Source organism: Oncorhynchus mykiss, chromosome 17 (genome assembly GCF_013265735.2).
Source record: "Oncorhynchus mykiss isolate Arlee chromosome 17, USDA_OmykA_1.1, whole genome shotgun sequence".
NCBI lineage: Eukaryota > Metazoa > Chordata > Actinopteri > Salmoniformes > Salmonidae > Oncorhynchus > Oncorhynchus mykiss.
In genome coordinates, this window is record NC_048581.1 from 7,611,593 (window position 1) to 7,633,260 (window position 21,668).

At 45.7% G+C, this 21,668-nt stretch overlaps 2 protein-coding genes across 5 annotated transcripts; both read right to left on the minus strand.

Moving 5' to 3' along the window:
• Positions 1-2,708: 2,708 nt before the first annotated feature.
• On the minus strand, positions 2,709-14,419 carry LOC110485349 (zinc finger protein 271). Of its 3 annotated transcripts, none has more exons than XM_036948752.1 (4): positions 14,316-14,419; positions 9,484-9,558; positions 6,348-7,510; positions 2,709-5,006 (listed from the first exon to the last, which is right to left on the minus strand). In XM_036948752.1, the coding sequence occupies exons 3-4, from the start codon at positions 6,837-6,839 to the stop codon at positions 2,826-2,828; spliced, it is 2,673 nt and encodes an 890-aa protein (XP_036804647.1). In that variant the 5' UTR covers positions 6,840-7,510; positions 9,484-9,558; positions 14,316-14,419; the 3' UTR covers positions 2,709-2,825. The 3 variants fall into 3 exon arrangements, with proteins under 3 accessions (XP_036804647.1, XP_036804646.1, XP_036804645.1); XM_036948751.1 differs by having other exon boundaries at positions 9,484-9,683; positions 14,316-14,418; XM_036948750.1 differs by having other exon boundaries at positions 9,484-9,920; positions 14,316-14,402.
• A 673-nt stretch (positions 14,420-15,092) lies between these two features.
• LOC118940249 (gastrula zinc finger protein XlCGF26.1-like) lies at positions 15,093-20,593 on the minus strand. Of its 2 annotated transcripts, none has more exons than XM_036948754.1 (3): positions 20,420-20,593; positions 19,123-19,885; positions 15,093-15,649 (listed from the first exon to the last, which is right to left on the minus strand). In XM_036948754.1, exons 2-3 carry the CDS (start codon positions 19,621-19,623, stop codon positions 15,608-15,610), a joined length of 543 nt encoding a protein of 180 aa, XP_036804649.1. In that variant the 5' UTR covers positions 19,624-19,885; positions 20,420-20,593; the 3' UTR covers positions 15,093-15,607. The 2 variants fall into 2 exon arrangements, with proteins under 2 accessions (XP_036804649.1, XP_036804648.1); XM_036948753.1 differs by lacking the exon at positions 15,093-15,649 and adding an exon at positions 16,753-18,728 and having other exon boundaries at positions 20,420-20,576.
• Between the last annotated feature and the right edge of the window lie 1,075 nt (positions 20,594-21,668).

The window sequence follows — 21,668 nt, forward strand, 5'->3', positions numbered from 1 at the left end:
CTTCAGCTATGAACTCTCGCGAACCCAGCAACTTTTCTGCTGCAGCCACAATATGTCCAGTTTTTTTTATTCTTGTGCTGTACAATTATTTACTGGGGCAACGAACATAAAATACACCTTTTTCCACACACATCGTCCCCGGTTCTCTCGACTGACAACAAACATTCTCAATGTATACCTTACCTAGCCTAGCTTCACATGTAGGGAGGTGAATGGATACCTTACCTAGCCTAGCTTCACATGTAGGGAGGTGAATGTATACCTTACCTAGCCTAGCTTCACATGTAGGGAGGTGAATGCATACCTTACCTAACCTAGCTTCACATGTAGGGAGGTGAATGCATACCTTACCTAGCTTCACATGTAGGGAGGTGAATGCATACCTTACCTAGCCTAGCTTCACATGTAGGGAGGTGAATGCATACCTTACCTTACCTAGCTTCACATGTAGGGAGGTGAATGCATACCTTACCTAGCCTAGCTTCACATGTAGGGAGGTGAATGCATACCTTACCTAGCTTCACATGTAGGGAGGTGAATGCATACCTTACCTTACCTAGCTTCACATGTAGGGAGGTGAATGCATACCTTACCTAGCCTAGCTTCACATGTAGGGAGGTGAATGCATACCTTACCTAGCCTAGCTTCACATGTAGGGAGGTGAATGCATACCTTACCTAGCTTCACATGTAGGGAGGTGAATGCATACCTTACCTAGCTTCACATGTAGGGAGTATCGGGGTATCAACTTACTGTTGAGAGTTAGAGTAGTAGAATACACAAGGTGACATTTCAATATTTTATAGATATTTTATAAACTCTGCAGTTTTTCTCTCGTTATGTCAGTCCCCCAATTAGCCCATGTCAGCTTACATTTTTTAGATCAGTAAATTAGTCTAACCAGCTATATAAACTTCTTGTAATCGTGGGTCAATTACCGACCGCTGGGCCCCCCATTGATTTTGTTAGTCACTCAAATATTATATTAAAAACAGCAAACATTTATCTCCACCCTATAGTAAAATGTGTAGAAGGAAATTTGCTGTAAAACGGCAAGTGGTTTTCTCTGTCCCATAGCAAAATGAGTAGAATTCCATGTAATTAGATATCAAATTGCAAAATCTTCTCTCTGTCCCATGTCAAGATGTGTAGAATTGCAGCAGGGGGGGTATGGATGAGGGTATGCAGACCCTTGAGCCACTCTGGAACCCTTTATGATGTTCAGATTGTTTGTGGCCCCCACCCCCCACCCAAGTGGCCCCCACCCAAGTGGCCCCCACCCCCCACCCAAGTGGCCCCCACCCCCCACCCAAGTGGCCCCCATCCAAGTGGCCCCCATCCAAGTGGGCTCCACCCCCATCCAAGAGTGCCCACCCCCCATCCAAGTGGCCCAGAACATCGTTAGATACAGTCTCCAATCTTTCCAGTCTCTCTCCTACTGACCACACCGTATCAGTCTCTCTCCTACTGACCACACCGTATCAGTCTCTCTCCTACTGACCACATCGTATCAGTCTCTCTCCTACTGACCACACCGTATCAGTCTCTCTCCTACTGACCACACTGTATCAGTCTCTCTTCTACTGACCACACTGTATCAGTCTCTCTCCTACTGACTACACTGTATCAGTCTCTCTCCTTCTCTCTCCTACTGACGACACTGTATCAGTCTCTCTCCTACTGACCACACCGTATCAGTCTCTTTCCTGCTGACCACACTGCATCAGTCTCTCTCCTACTGACCACAGTGTATCAGTCTCTCTCCTACTGACGACACTGTATCAGTCTCTCTCCTACTGACCACACCGTATCAGTCTCTTTCCTGCTGACCACACTGCATCAGTCTCTCTCCTACTGACCACACTGTATTAGTCTCTCTCCTTCTCTCTCCTACTGACAACACTGTATCAGTCTCTCTCCTACTGACCATACTGCATCAGTCTCTCTCCTACTGACCACAGTGTATCAGTCTCTCTCCTACTGACCACAGTGTATCAGTCTCTCTCCTACTGACCACACTGTATCAGTCTCTCTCCTACTGACCACACTGTATCAGTCTCTCTCCTACTGACCACACTGCATCAGTCTCTCTCCTACTGACCACAGTGTATAAGTCTCTCTCCTACTGACCACACTGCATCAGTCTCTCTCCTACTGACCACAGTGTATCAGTCTCTCTCCTACTGACCACACCGTAACCACATCTTCCTGTTGGATGCTTTCCTATCACATTTAAAAGAGGTGAGAGATGAGACAACGAATGATAATATCCTCATTGAGGACATGGATACGGTTTACATTGCATCGTGGCTAAATAAAACATAACATTACTCAGTAGGATGATTTGAGTTAATACACATGAATGATCTGTTTGATCCACTTTGGGTAATAGCCCATGTAATGATGATACATCTCAGAAAGGAGTGTTCAGTTTGCTGGCGATTTTCACTAGTTTGTTTAGAATGTTTATGATTGAGCAATTTGCCAAAACCAGCAAATTAATGCAATAGCATTATTGAAATATCAATATATAAATCCATGTTTCTATCCACTTGAAACCACTTTAGCTTCCAGAGGATTCATCTATACAGCTAAACATACGAAAATAAACATCACCATTCAAGACCAGAAAATGTTCTGAGCTCAAATTCATGACTGTATCCAAACCAGACTCACAATTGGGGCCAAGTGGAGAAAAAAAAAAACCATTATTTTCAAAAGCACATGTTTATTTTAAAACATTCTCAAACCTTCAGATCAAAATGAAACAATAAGGGGCGCTGTCGCTCCCGTGTGCCTTCTAGTTTTGGGTCTCCGGTCTTGACTCAATCTCTATGAGAAAGCAGCGTGTTGCTGTGTGCTCCTGTCCCGTGTGTGTCGCGTTGGTGTTTCTTAATGACTTTCTTTTCAGTGAAACCCTTCCCACAGTCGGGGCACTGGTACGGTTTCTCTCCGGTGTGGGTTAGTATGTGCGTTTTCAGCGTGTTCGACTGAGAGAAACTCTTGTCGCAGTAAGTGCAGTGGTGCGGTTTGTGACCCGAGTGTATTAGCCGGTGCCGTATTAAAGAGGCGACTTGAGAGAACTTCATGTCGCAGACGGAGCATTGGAATGGTTTCTCTCCTGTGTGCACTGTCTGGTGACGTCTCATGTTAGTCTTATCAGCGAAGCACCTGCCACACAGAGAGCATTGGTAAGGTTTCTCTCCTGTGTGCTTTCTCTCGTGGATTACCAATCTATGCTTCGAATTGAATTCCTGGCCGCAAGTAAGACAGAGGTATGAATTGTTTTCTCTTACTTGCTCATTTGTTTTCTGATGCTTGGTTCTCTGATGAATCGACAAGGCCTGAAGTACCCTAAAACTCTTCCCGCAATCGGAGCAAAGGTGCTGTTTCTCCTCGTGGGTCACCACATGTTTCTTCAGCGCTCCAGACTCCACAAAGCCTTTCCCACAGACAGAACAGACGTGCGGCTTCGCTACTTGCTCTCTGTGCTGCGTTTTCTGATGTCTTCTCAAGGCGGAGAGGAAGGTAAATCGCTTGCCGCAGTTGGCACAGAGGTGAGGTTTCTCTCCAGTGTGGATCCGCAGGTGGGTCTCTAACCCTGCCTTAGAAGCCAGCCTCTTCCCACAGTGAGGGCAAGGCTCAGAGACCTGTGTCTTTCCTACCTTTTCTCCTTTATGTCTTCTAACATGTGTTCTAAGGTTTGAAGAGTCATTAAATCGCTTCCCACAGAGAGGACACACAAAGGGTTTTTCACCGGAGTGCATACGAAGGTGCCTTTGATAACTATTTGAATGAGAGAAGCGCTTGTGGCATTGGGAGCAGCAGAACGGTTTTTCACCAGTATGCGTCCTCCGGTGGCTTGTCAGCCTTTCCTTTGTTGGGAAATGGCGCTTACATTCAGGGCATTGGAATTGGTTTCCATCTAGACGATGTGATTTGGAATGATTTGTTAAGCTAAGGAAGGACGTGAAAGTTTTTCCGCAATTGGAGCAGAGGTGAGGTTTCTCTCCTGAATGGATGGATTGATGTTTTTTTAAGTATCCAGAATCTCTGAAGCCTTTCCCACAGACAGAGCACACGTGGGGCTTCGCACTGTCTCCTGCGTGGAGTACCTGATGTCTTCTCAGAGACGAACGAAAACAGAAACTCTTCCCACAGTCGGAGCAGAGGTGGGGTTTCTCTCCAGTGTGGGTTCTTTGATGGGACCTCAAGGCTCCTGGTTGATTAAAGACTTTCCCACACACTGAACATTCGTGCCGTTTCACTCCTCCGTGCTCTGAATGACAAAGTTTCTGATGTTTAGTGAAGGAGGGAAGGAAAGCAAAGCTCTTCCCGCAGTCGGGGCAGACATGAGGTTTCTCTCCAGTGTGGGTCTTCAGGTGAATCGTTAGTCTTGTTTTGGTTGACAACTTCTTACCACAGTGAGCACATGGATGAAGGACTTGTTTCTTCACGGCCCCATCATGTTCTGAGGAACCAACATTGTTTTCGGAAGGTTCCTCTTCAAAATGTTCTCCTGAGTGAGTTCTAAAGATGTGTTTCTTTAAGTTGCCTGGATCATTGAAATTCTTCCCACGAGGACAAACGTACGGTTTCTCTCCAGTGTGAGTTAGCAGATGTCTCCTAAGACTTGAATGTGTACTGAATGTCTTTTCGCATTCAGAGCATGTGGTTTCAGAAACATGACATTTCTCTCCAGTGTGAGTTTTCAGATGCCTGGTAAGGCTGGAAAATGTACTGAATACTTTTCCACATTCAGCGCATATATTTTTCTGTTTCTCTCCAGTGTGAGTTAGCAGATGTCGCTCCAGAATGTCTTTTGTGGCAAAACTCTTCCCGCCTTGAGGACAGGAGTGGGTTTTCTTGGAGGTTTTCTGCCCCGGTGTTTTCCTGCAGTCCATCAGCTGCACAGACACCCTCTTCAGACCCCAAATTAAGGCGGTACTTGGAGAAGCACGACACAGGTTCTTCAGGAGAGTGGAGGGGGGCGGGAGAGACGTGTCCTGTAAATCACAAAAATAGAGACGGAATTAATCAGGATGGGAAATGCTCCTCTACCTGTCAATTAATTTTGAAGTCTTTAAATTCCCCTCATCCCAGATTACGTAAGGTCAAGAGGAGGAACCTCAGATATTCTCCTCCAATATATTTTATAGAAGGAAGTTGAGGAATCAATGAAGGACTGTTGAGAAACACTTTGACTGGGATAATAAATACTCCCTTTCCGACTGGGATAATAAATACTCCCTTTCCGGCTGGGACAATAAATACTCCCTTTCCGACTGGGACAATAAATACTCCCTTTCCTACTGGGATAATAAATACTCCCTTTCCGACTGGGACAATAAATACTCCCTTTCCGACTGGGATAATAAATACTCCCTTTCCGACTGGGACAATAAATACTCCCTTTCTGACTGGGATAATAAATACTCCCTTTCCTACTGGGACAATAAATACTCCCTTTCCTACTGGGACAATAAATACTCCCTTTCCTACTGGGACAATAAATACTCCCTTTCCGACTGGGACAATAAATACTCCCTTTCTGACTGTGATAATAAATACTCCCTTTCCGACTGGGATAATAAATAAATACTCCCTTTGCAACTGGGATAATAAATGCTCCCTTTCCGACTGGGATAATAAATACTCCCTTTCCGACTGGGATAATAAATACTCCCTTTCCGACTGGGATAATAAATACTCCCTTTCCGACTGGGACAATAAATACTCCCTTTCCGACTGGGACAATAAATACTCCCTTTCCGACTGGGATAATAAATACTCCCTTTCCTACTGGGATAATAAATACTCCCTTTCCGACTGGGATAATAAATACTCCCTTTCCTACTGGGACAATAAATAAATAAATACTCCCTTTCCGACTGGGACATTAAATACTCCCTTTCCAACTGGGACATTAAATACTCCCTTTCTGACTGGGACATTAAATACTCCCTTTCTGACTGGGACAATAAATTCTCCCTTTCCGACTGGGACAATAAATAAATACTCCCTTCCTGACTGGGACATTAAATACTCCCTTTCTTACTGGGAAAATAAATACTCCCTTTCTGACTGGGACATTAAATACTCCCTTTCCTACTGGGACAATAAATACTCCCTTTCCGACTGGGATAATAAATACTCCCTTTCCGACTGGGACATTAAATACTCCCTTTCCGACTGGGATAATAAATACTCCCTTTCCGACTGGGACAATAAATACTCCCTTTCCTACTGGGATAATAAATACTCCCTTTCCGACTGGGATAATAAATACTCCCTTTCCGACTGGGATAATAAATACTCCCTTTCCGACTGGGACAATAAATACTCACGCCTCTCACTCTTTGCTCTAGTGTGTGCCTTTCTGGAGATAACTCCGCCTCCAGTCTGTTGCTAGGTAACCAATCCTTGTCCTCCACGTCGCAGTCTGCAGCGTCGTTGGATTGTCTGGGACTCATGGACTCCGCCTCCAACCCGTCGCTAGGTAACCCAGCCCCTCCCTCTCTGCTCCACTCTTCATCACAGTCTACAGCATCCTCAGCCTGGAGGGGACTCGAGGGTGCACTGCTAGCATCCTCCAGTATCCTTTGGATGTCCTCTTTCAGTTGGACTAACCAAGACATTCCCTGCTCCTCTGATTTCATTGAGTCCGTATTGTCCCACATTTCCTCCATGACTTTACGCCGCAACGAGCGGTGATCCATTGCTTTAAGTTCAGATCCATCATGTCCATGATGTTCACACAGGTAACGTAAATTGGCCTCAGTCAAATTCCATAAACTCTTCTCGATTTCATCCATCAACACTCCCTCCTCTCGATTCATTTTGTCCCCGCAGAGTTTGAACGTTTCTTGGTAAAAGGGAGCAATAACAACTGGTTATTGAATGGAGCTGCAACAAGTGTGAGGTGTCTCTCTCCTGTGTCAAATCAAATGTTATATTTTCACATGTGCCAAATACAACATGTGTTGAAACCTTACAGTGAAATGCTTACTGACAAGCCCTTGACACTCGTTTTTCTTAAAACTGCATTGTTGGTTAAGTAAAAAAATAGAGAACTCATATCTGGAGTTGTCATAACACCAGATCTTCTTCCTGTCACGAGAGCAGTGGAATCTCCTTGTGAGGTCCCCTGTGGAATCTCCTTGTGAGGTCCCCTGTGGAATCTCCTTGTGAGGTCCCCTGTGGAATCTCCTTGTGAGGTCCCCTGTGGAATCTCCTTGTGAGGTCCCCTGTGGAATCTCCTTGTGAGGTCCCTTGTGGAATCTCCTTGTGAGGTCCCTTGTGGAATCTCCTTGTGAGGTCACCTGTGGAATATCCTTGTGAGGTCCCCTGTGGAATCTCCTTGTGAGGTCACCTGTGGAATCTCCTTGTGGAATCTCCTTGTGAGGTCCCCTGTGGAATCTCCTTGTGAGGTCACCTGTGGAATCTCCTTGTGAGGTCCCCTGTGGAATCTCCTTGTGAGGTCCCCTGTGGAATCTCCTTGTGAGGTCACCTGTGGAATCTCTTTGTGAGGTCACCTGTGGAATCTCTTTGTGAGGTCACCTGTGGAATCTCCTTGTGAGGTCACCTGTGGAAACAGGAGAACATGGTGAGAGAAAAGAAACAACCGACCATCTATGTAGATGTGTAGCGGGCATTCTGTTTGTGGAGTCTGTCAAATCAAAACATTTTCTACATTAGATTGTCAATCTTACATTTTTTACTTAAAGTACCGATCAGCAGTTGAAACAATAACAAAGTGTGAACCCCGCCCCTGTTTTGATAAAAAGTGGCGGGATGGGGCAGGAGAAATCTAACCACTCTCAAATTCATTGACAGAGCTATAGATGCAAGGACTGACCATCCATGAAATCTAAATTACACAGTTTTAACTATATTTTGAGACTATACAGTGTTTGTTTACATTTATTTTGTTTACAAACAATCACCTGACCTCAAACCCAATTGAGATGGTTTGGGATGAGTTGGACCGCAGAGTGAAGAAAAAAAGCAGCCACCTTGTGCTCAGCATAGGGGGCAACTTCTTTAAGACTGTTGGAAAAGCATTCCTCATGAAGCTGGTTGAGAGAATGTTAAGTGGCTACTTTGAAGAATCTCAAATATAAAATATATTTTGATTTGTTTAACACTTTATGGTTACTACATGATCCCATATGTGTTATTTAATAGTTTTGATGTCTTCATTATTATTCTACAATGTAGAAAATAGTAAAATAAAGAAAAACCCTTGAATGAGTCGGTGTGTCCAAACTGTGGACTGGTAAAGGGGTGGGTGTGTAGAAAGGGGTGGGTGTGTAGAAAGGGGTGGGTGTGTGGAAAGGGGTGGGTGTGTAGAAAGGGGTGGGTGTGTAGAAAGGGGTGGGTGTGTGGAAAGGGGTGGGTGTGTGGAAAGGGGTGGGTGTGTGGAAAGGGGTGGGTGTGTGGAAAGGGGTGGGTGTGTAGAAAGGAAAGGGGTGGGTGTGTAGAAAGGGGTGGGTGTGTAGAAAGGGGTGGGTGTGTAGAAAGGGGTGGGTGTGTAGAAAGGGGTGGGTGTGTAGAAAGGGGTGGGTGTGTAGAAAGGAAAGGGGTGGGTGTGTAGAAAGGAAAGGGGTGGGTGTGTGGAAAGGAAAGGGGTGGGTGTGGAAAGGAAAGGGGTGGGTGTGTAGAAAGGGGTGGGTGTGTAGAAAGGAAAGGGGTGGGTGTGTAGAAAGGAAAGGGGTGGGTGTGTGGAAAGGAAAGGGGTGGGCGTGTAGAAAGGGGTGGGCGTGTAGAAAGGGGTGGGCGTGTAGAAAGGGGTGGGAGTGTAGAAAGGGGTGGGCGTGTAGAAAGGAAAGGGGTGGGTGTGTAGAAAGGAAAGGGGTGGGTGTGTAGAAAGGAAAGGGGTGGGTGTGTAGAAAGGAAAGGGGTGGGTGTGTAGAAAGGAAAGGGGTGGGTGTGTAGAAAGGGGTGGGTGTGTAGAAAGGGGTGGGTGTGTAGAAAGGAAAGGGGTGGGTGTGTAGAAAGGGGTGGGTGTGTAGAAAGGGGTGGGTGTGTAGAAAGGGGTGGGCGTGTAGAATGGGTGGGTGTGTGGAAAGGAAAGGGGTGGGTGTGTAGAAAGGGGTGGGTTTGTAGAAAGGGGTGGGTGTGTAGAAAGGGGTGGGTGTGTAGAAAGGGGTGGGTGTGTGGAAAGGGGTGGGTGTGTAGAAAGGGGTGGGTGAGTGGAAAGGGGTGGGTGTGTAGAAAGGGGTGGGTGTGTAGAAAGGGGTGGGTGTGTAGAAAGGGGTGGGTGTGTAGAAAGGGGTGGGTGTGTAGAAAGGAAAGGGGTGGGTGTGTGGAAAGGGGTGGGTGTGTAGAAAGGGGTGGGCGTGTAGAAAGGGGTGAGCGTGTAGAAAGGGGTGGGCGTGTAGAAAGGGGTGGGCGTGTAGAAAGGGGTGGGCGTGTAGAAAGGAAAGGGGTGGGTGTGTAGAAAGGAAAGGGGTCCCCTGTGGAATCTCCTTGTGAGGTCACCTGTGGAATCTCCTTGTGAGGTCCCCTGTGGAATCTCCTTGTGAGGTCACCTGTGGAATCTCCTTGTGAGGTCCCCTGTAGAATCTCCTTGTGAGGTCCCCTGTGGAATCTCTTTGTGAGGTCCCCTGTGGAATCTCTTTGTGAGGTCCCCTGTGGAATCTCCTTGTGAGGTCCCCTGTGGAATCTCCTTGTGAGGTCCCCTGTGAGGTCCCCTGTGGAATCTCCTTGTGAGGTCCCCTGTGGAATCTCCTTGTGAGGTCACCTGTGGAATCTCCTTGTGAGGTCACCTGTGGAATCTCCTTGTGAGGTCACCTGTGGAATCTCCTTGTGAGGTCACCTGTGGAATCTCCTTGTGAGGTCACCTGTGGAATCTCCTTGTGAGGTCACCTGTGGAATCTCCTTGTGAGGTCACCTGTGGAATCTCCTTGTGAGGTCCCCTGTGGAAACAGGAGAACATGGTGAGAGAAAAGAAACAACCGTTTTGACCATCTATGTAGATGTGTAGCGGCATTCTGTTTGTGGAGTCTGTCAAATCAAAACATTTTCTACATTAGATTGTCAATCTTACATTTTTTACTTAAAGTACCGATCAGCAGTTGAAACAATAACAAAGTGTGAACCCCGCCCCTGTTTTGATAAAAAGTGGCGGGATGGGGCAGGAGAAATCTAACCACTCTCAAATTCATTGACAGAGCTATAGATGCAAGGACTGACCATCCATGAAATCTAAATGACACAGTTTTAACTATATTTTGAGACTATACAGTGTTTGTTTACATTTATTTTGTTTACAATCACCTGACCTCAAACCCAATTGAGATGGTTTGGGATGAGTTGGACCGCAGAGTGAAGAAAAAAAGCAGCCACCTTGTGCTCAGCATAGGGGGCAACTTCTTTAAGACTGTTGGAATAGCATTCCTCATGAAGCTGGTTGAGAGAATGTTAAGTGGCTACTTTGAATAATCTCAAATATAAAATATATTTTGATTTGTTTAACACTTTATGGTTACTACATGATCCCATATGTTATTTCATAGTTTTGATGTCTTATCTATTATTCTACAATGTAGAAAATAGTAAAATAAAGACAAATCCTGGAATGAGTAGGTGTGTCCAAATTGTGGACTGGTACTGTATGTTGTGAATCGCCCATCAGTTTAAAGGAAAGGGGTGGGCGTGTCGAAAGTAGTGGGCGTGTAGAAAGGAAAGTAAGTGGCCGCGTAGAAAGGAAAGTAGTGGGCGTGTAGAAAGGAAAGTAGTGGGCGTGTGGAAAGGAAAGTAGTGGCCGTGTGGAAAGTAGTGGGCGTGTAGAAAGTAGTGGGCGTGTAGAAAGGAAAGTAGTGGGCGTGTGGAAAGGAAAGTAGTGGGCGTGTAGAAAGGAAAGTAGTGGGCGTGTGGAAAGGAAAGTAGTGGCCGTGTAGAAAGGAAAGTAGTGGGCGTGTAGAAAGGAAAGTAGTGGGCGTGTGGAAAGTAGTGGGCGTGTAGAAAGTAGTGGGCGTGTAGAAAGGAAAGTAGTGGGCGTGTGGAAAGGAAAGTAGTGGGCGTGTAGAAAGGAAGTAGTGGGCGTGTAGAAAGGAAAGTAGTGGGCGTGTGGAAAGGAAAGTAGTGGGCGTGTGGAAAGGAAAGCAGTGGGCGTGTGGAAAGGAAAGTAGTGGGCGTGTAGAAAGGAAAGTAGTGGGCGTGTAGAAAGGAAAGTAGTGGGCGTGTAGAAAGGAAAGTAGTGGGCGTGTAGAAAGGAAAGTAGTGGGCGTGTAGAAAGGAAAGTAGTGGGCGTGTAGAAAGGAAAGTAGTGGGCGTGTAGAAAGGAAAGTAGTGGGCGTGTGGAAAGGAAAGTAGTGGGCGTGTGGAAAGGAAGTAGTGGGCGTGTAGAAAGGAAAGTAGTGGGCGTGTGGAAAGGAAAGTAGTGGGCGTGTAGAAAGGAAAGTAGTGGGCGTGTGGAATGGAAAGTAGTGGGCGTGTGGAAAGGAAAGTAGTGGGCATGTGGAAAGGGGTGGGCGTGTGGAAAGGAAAGGGGTGGGCGTGTGGAAAGGAAAGGGGTGGGCGTGTGGAAAGGAAAGTAGTGGGCGTGTGGAACGGAAAGTAGTGGGCGTGTGGAACGGAAAGTAGTGGGCGTGTGGAAAGGGGTGGGCGTGTGGAAGGGAAAGTAGTGGGCGTGTGGAAAGGAAAGTAGTGGGCGTGTGGAAAGGAAAGTAGTGGGCGTGTGGAAAGGAAAGTAGTGGGCGTGTGGAAAGGAAAGTAGTGGGCGTGTGGAAAGGAAAGTAGTGGGCGTGCGGAAAGGGGTGGGCGTGTGGAAAGGAAAGTAGTGGGCGTGTGGAAAGGAAAGTAGTGGGTGTGTGGAAAGGAAAGTAGTGGGCATATCGAAAGGAAAGTAGTGGGCGTGTGGAAATGGTGGGTGTGTGGAAAGGAAAGTAAGTGGGCGTGTAGAAAGGGGTGGGTGTGTGGAAAGGGGTGGGCGTGTAGAAAGTAGTGGGTGTGTAGAAAGGGGTGGGTGTGTGGAAAGGGGTGGGTGTGTGGAAAGGAAAGGGGTGGGTGTGTAGAAAGGGGTGGGTGTGTAGTAAGGGGTGGGTGTGTAGAAAGGAAAGGGGTGGGTGTGTAGAAAGGGGTGGGTGTGTGGAAAGGGGTGGGTGTGTGGAAAGGGGTGGGTGTGTGGAAAGGGGTGGGCGTGTAGAAAGGGGTGGGCGTGTAGAAAGGGGTGGGCGTGTAGAAAGGGGTGGGCGTGTAGAAAGGGGTGGGTGTGTAGAAAGGGGTGGGTGTGTAGAAAGGAAAGGGGTGGGTGGGTGTGTAGAAAGGGGTGGGTGTGTAGAAAGGAAAGGGGTGGGTGTGTAGAAAGGGGTGGGTGTGTGGAAAGGGGTGGGTGTGTAGAAAGGGGTGGGTGTGTAGAAAGGAAAGGGGTGGGTGTGTGGAAAGGGTGGGGTGTGGAAAGGGGTGGGTGTGTGGAAAGGGTGGGGTGTGTAGAAGGGGGGGGGTAGAAAGGGGTGGGTGTGTTGAAAGGAGTGGGTGTGTGGAAAGGGGTGGGTGTGTGGAAAGGGGTGGGTGTGTGGAAAGGGTGGGGTGTGTAGAAGGGGGGGGGGGTAGAAAGGGGTGGGTGTGTGGAAAGGGGTGGGTGTGTGGAAAGCGCTCCGCTATAAAAGTTGTGTTTTTCCCCCCCTTCTGTTTCTTAAAACAACAACAACAACCGTACATTGAGATACCGCGAGAGTTTGGACTTCTGTTCTGAAGCCAGAGGATGAGACAGTCATGGTTAGTTTTACACAAATAATTATACATTTTCAGTTATAAAACGGATGATTGTTTATTTTTGAGGAAAATGATTTATGATGGGTGTACTGTTGCTTCATGGGTTGTATGCGTGTGCTTACTGTGACTGTCACCCTGCTATTGGCTACTAGGTAGCTATTTCCCAGGTCGTTGCTGGACATTAGTGCTCCTCAAGAGGGCGCGAAGGGCCCTGTGTCCCGGTGTTGCTGTGATACCCAGTAGGAAGCACTTCAAGTCGGCAGACAGACCGATACAACACTGGTCGCTGGCTTATCGATTCGCTGTGCAGCCCAATCAGCCACACAAAAACGTTCTTGAGTGGCAACAAATCCGCCCAATTAGCTGATTCGCTTTCCGACACGCCCACTCCTTCCGACACGCCCACTCCTCCCGACACGCCCACTCCTCCCGACACGCCCACTCTCCCATACTCCGGTCGCCATATTGGGCTGCAGCGACCCATATACTTGTTTTTATTTGGAAGGATCCAACAGCTACGACAAGCTATCCTGTGGCGAGGACAGCCGAGTTCGGGCCTCGTCAAGAGGATGAAAAGGGATGATTCTGGCCCAGTGGGATGATTCTGGCCCAGTGGGAGTGAGATTTGTGGAGAAAAATGGATCCTTGCATTTTTTTTGGGGGGGGGCAGATCCATATGTGATGTCAGGTTGGGTGGAGAAGAGGTGCTGAGAGTAACTAGGATAAGTGATGATTTACTGTGTTTCTTCAGCCCAGGGGGAGCGGGCGCTACAGATCACACCATTAGGGACATGTGATTTGCTTTGCTCTATGGAGCAGGGTATCTTTGAAAGGAGTGATACATGGGCTGGCATTAAGTGTTGAGGAGGATGAGTTGAAGTTTCCCAGTGTTTATAACCGCCGCCGTTTGGTGCGACGCAGACCTGGAGGAGAGCGTGGGGGAAACGGAGAGTGTTGAGTGGTCTGTTCTCTCAGACCTGGTGGAGAGTGTGGGGGAAACAGAGAGTGTTGAGTGGTAGTGTTCAGTTCTCTCAGACCATTGGCCTGGAGTAGAGTTAGAAGAGGGTCAAATAGTGGATTGGGGTGGTGTTATTCTTTATAGATGGCTAATAGTTGGCAGGGCAATTTTCCTTTTCCCTAATGTTGTATTACCATATCAATTAACGTACGTAGGCCGAATGGCCTCACACACCAGTACAGTAGGTGGCGCCGTGCGCCCCTAAAAGTTGGATGCGATTCGCCAATCAAATCCTAAAGAAGAAGTAGCTAACGTTAGCTAACATGGCTAATACAGACAGAAAATACAACGGTAACTCGTTGATGATTTCCTATAGCTACAATCGATATGCCTGTAGCTACGAGTCAGAAAACAATAATTTTATTCGAATATCGACTCAGTTTGAACTACAGCTTAAAACATTGTTTACAAGAGCAATTAGCTAGCTAGCTACTAAGCTAAAAAAAAAAATCAACAGCTAGTCTGAAGAGAAGCTATCCAGCTAAATTAGCGGTTATGTAAACCTAACAACTTGCTAATTACATATTTTTGGACGACCCCCTTCTGGCCGTTAGTAGATACCTAATGATTTACTCACCGGTTGGATTGTAAACATAATCCTTTCTTAGTTTTCAGTCGTCTTCTAGCTAGCTACCTGTTCAAACACAAGCGGTCTGTTCACGTTCCAGATGAGAACAAAACAAAGGGGCGGGGCCAGCAGGAAGGACCTGAGAGCAGAAGGCGGAGGGCAGAGAGAGTCTCGAGAACAGTAATACAACTACGCTCATTGGGGACATAGATACACTATATTGCGTCATAGCTAAATTCGAAGAACAATTACTCAGTACACGTATTATCCCACGTGCCTATGTCAAATCAAATGTATGTTTCTAGCCCTTCTTACATCAGCTGATATCTCAGTGCTGTATAGAAACCCAGCCTAAAATCCCAAACAGCAAGCAATTCTACACAGCACAGAGAGAAAGTGGAGTGTTCAGTGAGTTTACTGGTGATTTTCACTAGATTTATTGTTAATGATTGAGTCATTTGCCAAATGGGGCGATGAAAGCAAACGTGAAAGTAGTTTTATGAAATGATCTATACATTAATACATTGGGTGTATTTACTCGGGATTTGTCCAAACGAAACTAGTTTTCATTGCATAACATTATGTTGCAAAACTGTTTGCTATGACCTGCAACTATACATCCATACATCCATTTTCTATTCACTTCAAACCGCTTTTGTTTCCGCTGGGTTAAGTCAGCACTGGTTTAAGAAAGATAGATACAAGACCGAAAAATGAGCTCAACTTCATGACTCAGCATCCAAACCAGTCTCACCACTGGGGCCAAGCAGGAACAAACATGATTTATTATTTGGAAAAACACGTTTAATTTTTAAACATTTAAAAAAACATATCAAAATGAAACATTAGATGAACAACTGTGTGAGACATGTCAACATCTGTAACTTCCTCCTCCAATAAACGGATGGAACGGAGAATCACCTTTATTCGCCAAACACATTTGCATGTACAGAAATTTGACTCGGTGATATGGTGCTGACACAATAAACAGAATCTAGGCTACAGACAGACAGACAAACAGAATATACGGACAAGATATACACAATTCACATACAATATGCACACTATGGACAGTGTAAGCTAAAAACTACACTATGAACAGTAAGATAAAAACGACAGAGTACACTATGAACACTATAATCTACATTATGAATTGTGCATGTATTGATGTAGAACTAAAAGATGACTCCTGGGAGTCCAGGGGAAAGGGGGGGATACCTAGACAGTTGTACAACTAAATACCTTCAACTGAAATGCATTTAACTCCTCCTCTGAATCAGAGAGGTGCTGGGGAGGCTTCCTTAAATCCACGTCTTCAGGCGCCCGGGGAACATAACGTGGGTCTGTTAAAAATACCATTCATTCGTTCTTAAGCAATGACACATTACAAGAAGCGGATAGAGATACACTCATTCAGAAGAATTGGAGCCTATACCTTTAAATAAATATATAAACACATGTGGCTAGTTGCTTCTTCAGACTTCTTCTAAACTGCCATGTAATTAATGGATATTATTATTAATAATAATAATAATAATAATAATAATAATACAAACTCATTTATTGCGATAACATAATGCTGCCAGTAGCTAGCTAATGGAGGAAGCATTTAGTGTTCAGTAACTCTGGCTGATCGTTTTCGCTCCAATGCAGCGTGTAAACTGCGTCTTATTCAAGGCAATATCCGTCACAACAGACAGTAAAGCCTTCACATATATATATTTTGAATATTCTTTCAAATCGCCACAGAGTTGATATATTCCAGCCGTTCAGAAATATGAGGCTACATACAGCACCATGTCGATCACATTGGTCGAGGGTTCAGAAGAGGGGGAGTAAAGCATCGATGAAAGAGAGAAACTTGAATGTGTGTGTGTGTGTGTGTAAAATAACACAAAACATGATTTGTATCCTTAGTTTTGAGAACAAAATGTTTCTAAAAGGAGAGGGACGGAGGAGAACACTTTATATTCGTAGCCTCGGCCTATAAATGAACTGCATCCCGAATGGAAAACTGTTTTCAACGTAACCTACGCACGTTCGCAAAACGCTTACGTGTGGACGGTCTATATAAAACATTTAGCAGACGCTCTTATCCAGAGCGACTTACAGGAGCCATTAGAGTTAAGTGCCTTGCTCATCAAGGGCAGATTTTTCACCTATTACTCTCAGGGATTCAAACCAGTGAACCTTTCGGTTAACCGCTCTTAACCGCTAGGTTACCTGTCGCACTGTATATCTCCGGGTTGCATCCTTTTCACGGGGGCCAACTCACATGCACACTCAATGTGCACAGGGAGCACCACGACTTGCCTAGTTAAATAAAGTATATAAATATTTATGTATTTAACTAGGCAAGTCAGTTAACAAACAAATTCTTATTTACAATGGCGGCCTACCCCCCCGGACTACCCGGACTACCCCCCCCCCCCCCTCCCCCCCTCAGGCGTATTAAATCAGCCTGTTTTGACAAATAAATTCACTTCAGTATTATTTTTGAACATTATAACAGCCCATTGTAGTCGGGAGTCCTTCTGATCAACTCTATGCAAAAGATACGAGGCAGATCAGTGCAGGCGTGTTCGTTACCTCGGGGAATAAGATGTCATAATGTATTTATCTAGTTGCTTGGTTCAGATGTGTACAGTTGTCTTGGCAGACTTCTTCCAAAAACGGCCATAGCGCGAGCCAATCGTAGTAGAGGACAAGTGACGCAACCTCACAACATTAAAAAAAAAACAAACAGGCAAGTGGTGTCCTTTTTGTGTCCACATTGGTACTGCACCATACACTGCTAAATACATGCCAAAATGGGAGTCATATATACATTTATATATACACACACATATTCGCACAAAACAGGTTCTGGATTCAGGCTAGATAGAACAGTTAAAAGCAAGCAGACAATTCATAAACAGAACACCCAGACACAAAATAACTAGTTAATGGTCGTTTCTTTGTTAAGTCTTTTCAGAGAAAATAAGACAGAAATGAACTATCACGTGGGAGTCGGGAAGGCAGCGGTGTACAATATCTAAGTTTTATTTTAAAACGTTTTAGTAATTTAGCAGACGCTCTTATCCAGAGCGACTCATTCTAATGGCAGTTATTTATGCTCTTCAACCCCAGCGTGTGATCTCCGGGTGCTGAGTTACATTCTCACAGACATTGGAACGTTGGAGCGGTTTCTCTCCCGTGTGTGAGCATGTGATTCTTCAGAGCTCTCTTCTCTGAGAAACCTTTCCCACATTCAGGGCAGTGGCAGGGTTTCACTCCAGTGTGCGTTTGCAGGTGTGATTTCAGACCAGATGAAGAAATGAAACTCTTTACACAATAGGTACATCTGTAACGTCTCTCACCTGAATGCACCCTGAGATGCTTTTTAAGATTTTGTGAAAGAGCGAAACTTTTCCCACACTGGGAGCAAAGGTAGGGCTTCTCTCCAGTGTGTACACGCTGATGACTTTTCAATTTCTGCTCATTAACAAAGCGCCGGTCACACTGAGAGCAGTGGTAAGGCTTCTCTCCCGTGTGCATTCTCTGGTGAAATACCAGGTTGCGCTTTGTTGAGAGACACTGATTGCAAACAGGGCAAGGGAAAGATGGCTTTGCTTCGACATGCTGCTTCTGGTGTGTTGTGAAGTGTCCTAATGTTCTGAAACTCTTCCCGCATTCAGCGCAGAGGTAAGGTTTCTCTCCGGTGTGAATACTCTGATGTGACTTCAAGGACGAAGCTGCTGTAAAGCCCCTCCCACAGACGGGACACACATGCGGCCTTTCCCTGTGTTCGGCATGGACCCTCTGGTGAGATATCAAGTGTGCCTGAGTATAGAAGGTCTTCCCACAGTCAGGGCAGAGGTGGAGCTGCTCCCCAGTGTGTAGTCTCTGGTGTTTCCTCAGGGCGTAGGTGCTAGAGAATCTCTTGCCACATTCAGAGCAGAGCTGAGTTTTCTCAGTGTGGCGGATTCTCAGATGATCCTTTAATTCTTTCTTCGAAGCTAGCATCGTCCCGCAGTGAGGACACGGATGAGGGACTTTGACTTTCTTCGTCCCTCTGACCTCACCAGTGTGAAGTTTCTGATGTTTTTTAAGGCTTCTTAACAGACGGAACGTCTCCCCACACTCGGAGCACTCATGAGGTTTTTCTTCGGTATGAACGCGCATGTGGCTTTTCAGGCTTTTTTGACTTCCTAAATTTTTCCCGCAGTGATCACAGATATGGGAACTAGGCCTGTCTCCTGGGAGAGTTTTCTTGCATCGTTTAGCGCTAGACGGGCTGTGAGATTTCTCTCCTGTGCGAGTTGTCTTGCTGTCGTCTAGCTGCACAGACGCCCTCTTCTTCAGACAGCGCAGTAGGGCGCTACCGCGGGACGCACGACCCGGGGACTTCGAGAGGGTGGCGGGGGGCCGGGGAGGCTTGTCCTGGAAACGGTAAAAATACCAAATGAAACAGGTTGGGACACCATCCCCTACCCGCCAAGTCTCTCCTCAATTCCTCCTCAATTATTCAAACTACTTCTCAAAATCCATTGCATGAGAAAAGGCCAAGAGGAGGAACATCAGGGGTGTATTCACAAGAACACAAACAGAAGTCAACGGAATGAAAACGGGGAGGGACCTACCCGACTTTGTCTTATATAAAACACTTTTTTCCCCCGTTGTAAAACTTTTTACAACTGTTTGGAATAATGATTACACCCCAGATGTGGAGAAAGACCAAGAGGAGGAACATCAGATCTTTTTTATAAAAGGGAGGTCGAGGAATCAAGGAAAGACCTGCGAAACAAAATGTCAGACTGGGAAATCAAGTACTCACCTCTCTCACTCTCTGCTCTGGTGTGTGCCTCTCTGGAGACAACTCCACCTCCAACCCATCGCTAGCCATCCAATCCCTGACCTCCTCGTCCCTTTCTTCATCACAGTCTACATCATCATCAGATTGGCTGGAACTCATGGGCTCCACCTCCAACCCATTGCTAGGTAACTGAACCCCGCCCTCTCCGTTCCATTCTTCGTCACAGTCTACAGCATCATCATCATCATCAGCACTGCTACCCTCCTCCTGTATCCTCCTGATGTCCTCTTTCAGTCGGACTAACCAAGATATTCCCTGCTCCTCTGATTTCATTGAGTCCGTATTGTCCCACATTTCCTCCAGGATTTTACGCCGCAACGAGCGGTGATCCATGCCTTTAACTTCGAAGCCATCTTTCCCACCGTGTCCATGACGTTCACAGAGGTAACGCAGATTGTCCTCGGTTAAATTCCATAAACCCTTTTCGATTTCATCCATCAACATTCCCTTCTCTCGATCCATTTTGTCCCAGAAGATTCTCAAATGATCCTATTCTGATGAGTTACAATGTGTCTTGGTCACACAAAAAAAAAATAGGGTGAGGTGTCTTTCCTTTCATATGGATTCAAAGGTCTCCTAGATCTCTCCTCCCACACTGGGAGTTTCAGGAAGTGCTGCTTTTGTGAGTCTCCGACCAAGACAAGTTATTCCAGGTTCCGAGTTGTCATGACACTGGATCTTCTTCCTCCCACCAGAGCAGGAGGGGAATTCCTTGTGAGGTCACCTGTGTAGATAGGAGGATGTGGTGTAATACAAAAACCCTCTGTACCAGCCAATGTCTACATGTATAGTCAGATTCCATTGCTGTCAAGTGTGTCAAATCGATACATTTTCTATCATTCATTTTAAATATTTTGTTTTTACTAAATAGAACAATATCAGGTGACCATTAATTAATTTAAATATTCCTATGTCGGCTTTTATTTTGAAGGATCCAACCTGGAAGCATAATTCCGCTAGCTAACAAGCTAACTAACATAGCTAACAAGCTAACTAACATAGCTATTCTATACAGCTAAAATCGATCTGCATGTAGTTAGTTACCAGTCGGAAAACAATAATTGTATTTGCGTATCGACTGAGTTTGAGCACAGCTTCAAATGGGTTAGTAGGAGCTATTAGCTAGCTAGCTACCAAGCTAAACAGCAGCTGGTCTGACGAGCAGATAGCTAGCTAGTGGATATGCACACCTAACGACTAATAACGACGTCTGGGCGACCCGTTATGACCATTGGTAGATATCTAATGCTTTACTCACCAGCTCAAGTTTTATGTTTCCCTTTCGAAGTGTTCAATAGTCTTCTAGTTAGCTATCTAACTAGCTTTTCAAAGAGCGGCCTGTACGCTTTCGAGAAGAAGCAACAAAGGGGCGGGGCCAGCAGAAAGTACGGCGGCTGGGAAAGGACATGAGAGGAGAGCAGTCGCGAAAGGGTGAGAGGTTCGAGCGAAAGGGTTAGAACTAGGTTATACATTTGCGCAAACCAAAATCTGAAAATATATTTGCAACAACAAAATGTTAAGGTGTGTATCAATTGAACCGTTTGTAAAAAAAAAAAAAATAATGTTTTTTTAAAGTTGCAGATATGAAAGATAAGGTCCTACTGTTTCCAAACCCTAATCGCAAGCGATGCTTGTTAATGTTCAGACCGAGCATTGTGGCTCTTAATTAACAATACTTGCCCATTCAGAAGACGCCTTCGTCCAATTTCTCTTCTGTGTAATGTAATGGAACTGAAAATCATGATCAAGGGCAATACAAGAGTCTAACGAGGTAATTGAGGTAAGCTTGCTAGCTTATTTCAATCACTGGTTGAACAACGTTGTTTCCGTTATATTCAATGAAATTACATTGAACCAACGTGGAATAGACGTGGAATTGACGTCTGGGCCCAGGGGGACTGGATTCTATGATTAGCCAAGATATGACGTGATGTTGACAAAAATCTCTGTCCAGTCCACCAAGAAGAGGGGAACTTGTCCAAGGCTGGCCCTTGGATGTACACAGAGAGCTAACATTAATCATATGCATGTCAATCTCTCCTGGCTCAAAGTGGAGGAGAGATTGACTTCATCACTACTTGTAAACTCAGGAAAAAAAGTAGTTGAAAGATCATTCGTAAAAATCCAAATAACCTCACAGATCTTCATTGTAAATTAAACACTGTTTCCCATGCTTTTTCAATGAACCATAAACAATTAATGAACATGCACCTGTGGAACGGTCGTTAAGGCACTAACAGCTTACAGACGGTAGGCAATTAAGGTCACAGTTTTGAAAACTTAGGACACTAAAGAGGCCTTTCTACTGACTCTGAAAAACACCAAAAGAAAGATGCCTAGGGTCCCTGCTCATCTGCGTGAATGTGCCTTAGGCATGCTGCAAGGAGGCATGAGGACTGCAGATGTGGCCAGGGCAATAAATTGCTGTGTCCATACTGTGAGACGCCTAAGACAGCGCTACAGGGAGACAGGACGGACAGCTGATCGTCCTTGCAGTGGCAGATCAC